Source organism: Suillus subalutaceus (assembly GCF_016647625.1).
Source record: "Suillus subalutaceus strain FC151 chromosome Unknown DFJ58scaffold_965, whole genome shotgun sequence".
Classification (NCBI taxonomy): Eukaryota; Fungi; Basidiomycota; class Agaricomycetes; order Boletales; family Suillaceae; genus Suillus; species Suillus subalutaceus.
This window is the reverse complement of record NW_024541214.1, coordinates 1-3,369: the sequence shown is the minus strand read 5'-3', so window position 1 is coordinate 3,369 and position 3,369 is coordinate 1. Positions and strand designations below refer to the sequence as shown.

The 3,369-nt window shown below is 47.3% G+C and overlaps 2 protein-coding genes across 2 annotated transcripts; both read right to left on the bottom strand.

Annotated features, from left to right (window-relative positions):
• Positions 1-169: 169 nt before the first annotated feature.
• DFJ58DRAFT_850754 (uncharacterized protein) lies at positions 170-640 on the bottom strand (the record flags this gene model as incomplete). Its single annotated transcript, XM_041393799.1, has 3 exons — positions 170-184; positions 237-306; positions 394-640. Coding segments are annotated over 3 exons (332 nt in total), but the record flags the coding sequence as incomplete, so codon positions are not given.
• A 1,003-nt stretch (positions 641-1,643) lies between these two features.
• DFJ58DRAFT_751834 (uncharacterized protein) lies at positions 1,644-2,307 on the bottom strand (the record flags this gene model as incomplete). The annotated part of the gene is made up of 3 exons (XM_041387784.1): positions 1,970-2,307; positions 1,742-1,915; positions 1,644-1,687 (listed from the first exon to the last, which is right to left on the bottom strand). Exons 1-3 carry the CDS (start codon positions 2,232-2,234, stop codon positions 1,644-1,646), a joined length of 483 nt encoding a protein of 160 aa, XP_041234532.1. The 5' UTR covers positions 2,235-2,307.
• Between the last annotated feature and the right edge of the window lie 1,062 nt (positions 2,308-3,369).

Below are 3,369 nucleotides of genomic sequence, written 5' to 3'. Positions count from 1 at the left end.
ACAGCGCAACTTCCATAGAGATATTGACCCAGATGAGCAGAACAGCAGTAAATATACGTCTGCCACTTCATTCCGCTAGATAGGGCTAATTTAGGATGCCAGACCGGTTTGCTTAACTAGCACACAAATAATTAAGCCTATGCTCGTCCAGATCAACTAAACGACTTACCAGCTCCAGTACAATCTGGCGATCCTATGTTTATCATGACACACTCGCCAAACGTGTTACCACTCACACTATGCTTTCACGACCGTGCTCTGCAGGCTCTGCCTGCCTCGCTGGTGGAGGCTGCAAGGACGTGTGCTCTGCAGTTTGTCACCACGCGATTTAACTTGGTCGCAGCTTTTTACAAGGTGAGTTTTCTGGATAAGCCAAACATGCGAAGAACTCACTGGAACCGTTGCAGCCACTTGAAAATATGTTGATAGTTCCCCCCTCTGCAATGTAGTTGTTCTGTATGATTATGACGCAGTTGTTCGGGTTCAGGGTTGACCGTTCAAGGGGAGCACCATGATCATCTATCGCAGAAGCATGTCCGGGCGATGGTGTTGCACTAGCATCTCGGAGTGGGTTGATGGTAAGGGGCAAACCGTACTCATTTGAAGTACAACTTTTGCATGCTCCAGTGGAAGTATCCATTGTAGAGATATGAGAGTGTTGGTGAAAGCAGGAGCACATGCCCTCTTTAAAGGTATCTAACTGGCGCCTCGTGTGCTGACGAGCCTCGGTCAATCCTCGGTGTCATCATCATCAGTATCAGCTCCGGCTGTTGCTGCATCCTTGGTGGCATCGTATCAGCTCCGGCCATTCCTACATGCTCGGTGTCGACACTGAGGGTTGACACCGAGGAAGCGCTACAATATTATCCCAGCATTGATCAGAAACGATTTTCATTGGCTGACTACAAGGCGAGCTTCCCAGCCGGGAGTTTTGCCTTGATGTCGTGAACTCCGAATTCTCGATCGCACACCTCTTGCCTCAGGGCATCCATAGTCGTGTAATTATAATATTATGGTTCTCAAATGATTCTATACAATTTCTAGCGCTGATTTTATGCTAGCGATAAACCAGTCCATCCTCTATGGTTACGCACCGCCACATTTCGATACCCTCAACCCTGCACCATAATTCAACTCTGTCAGCCTTAGTGTCCTCGTTCCCGCCCACGAGACACCGCATCACTCATCCGTACCCGAGACAACACTCAGGCACCTCAACTCCACCCACATCTGACGGGCACGCACAGTATGAGGTCGTCATCGTTGACTGGTATGATTCAAAAGATGACCTGCCCGCACTCGCGCTAAAATTGGCACAGCAGCACTTCAAGAGCAATGGCTGGACGACCTTTATATATACTCTGATGCTCCTCGTATGTGCGCTCTTCCTGCATGTCGCACGGAACATTCCGAGGGACCCATGCAATTGACGCCCTTCCCGTGGGTACTTGTTTCTTTATGACAAGCTCATTATTACCTTTGGAGAGGCAGGCAACGAGATGATTACGAACACCAAGCTTAGGTGCATACTGGGTGTCCCATTTTTTTTACAAAAAATTGTCGGTTGATATCTCTACATAGGCATACAGGTGGGCGCAAAATACTAGACTGGTATATTCAACTTTGACCCTTACTTCATCCTACTAGACGTTGCGGTCAATTTGGGACGCAAGAGCGGTTTGTTTAACTGATATCAATCAACCGTGAGTTAATTTTCTTTCGGATGAACCGACTGACCTACCAGCTCCAGTGCAATTTGGCGATCCTACGTTTATCATGACGCACTCGCCAAACGTGTTGCCGCTCAATACTATGCTTGCACGACCGTGCTCCGTGGGCTCTGCCTGCGTTGCTGACGGAGGCTCCAAGGGTGTGGACTCTGCAGTTGCAGTGACGTGTTCTAACTTGGTCACGGCTTTTCACATCGTGAGGTGAGTCTTCTGGTCGGTAAGACATACGAAGAACTTACTAGAACCGTTGCAGTGACTTGAAAATATATTGATGGTTCCTCCCTCCGCAATATAGTTGTTCTGTATGATTACGATACAGTTGTTGGGTGGGTTCGGCGATGACTGTTCGACGCTCGGCAGTGGAGTGCCATCAGTCATGGAATCGTGACAGTGATTGAACGACGATCTCGGCGTTCCACTAGCATCTTGCAGTGGGACGATGACGAGAGGCAGATGACATTCCGTTGAATGACAGGGTGAGCATACTCCAGTGGAAGTACCCATTGTAAAGATGGGGTGCTGGTATGAGCAGGATGAAGTGCGTCTTTTAAACCTACTGCGACTCCTTTAAGTACTCACACCATGTCTGAACATTAGTTCAGTGATCAAACAATTGAGCCAAACAAGGTCCTATTTTAGGATTACCAAATTCCATGTTAACTTCCAGAACTTCCAGAAAGCTGATTGACGCCTGTAACTCGTGATATACTGGTCACTAGGACTATCAATTTGCTTATCTACAGTCCCGTCGGCATGTGTCGTAACCAACCACTTATGTCAAAGTTCCTGAATATAGGTGGAGAGGCCTGAGGCCAGTTCGGACAAAATTTCGAGGTTTGTCAAAGGACCGTATGCCTGATGCAATCCGGACATATTTCAGTGCTTTGCCGTCCTAGGTCTAATCCTTCATCCAGACAAATAGAGGCTGGGATGTCGGAGGCCTGGTCCTTGTCCAGGCAAAATTTCGTGATATAACAGTTGAATACTACAACAGTCGACTACCAATGTATATTTATCGCAAACTCCTATTACTCGAATGGCTAACATCATCGAGATGGACAATGACGTGTACAGATTACATGCGTCAGGTCTAGGGAGACCCGTTCGGCGGCTAGGTGTCATGACCGTGGTGTAAAAGCTAGTGAAGATACCGAGGAGCCAGATATATTTTTTCCAGCTCTTTATTGTGTATAAGCAGTAGCGGAGATTCGAATGGCCTGATCATGAAGCGTTGCTGTAGCGAATCAAACAACGGGAAAATACCCAAGACCCGCAGGCACTAAAATTAGCTCTAGGCTACTACTATACAAGTCCATTCCCGCCGCCCGTCGCGGAAAAATACTCAATCGATTGCCATCACTTATCATATTGATACCAAGAACATGTTTGCCAAGCACGAGAGAGCCTTGGCAATCTTGATCCCATGTCAATATTAAATGAACTTTGGGCGCTATTCAATTGACCCCAAGCTCGCGTAACCCGCTGTCACGTTGTTTTTTTCCTCAGTGATTCAGTTTAATAGCCAAAGCTCAAGCAGTTCGAAGCTTCCCACTGCTGTGTCGAGAGAGGAGGACACTCATAGCCTGAATAATTCACCTAATTCACCTTAATTCACAGTACATTTGACCTAATTCACCTG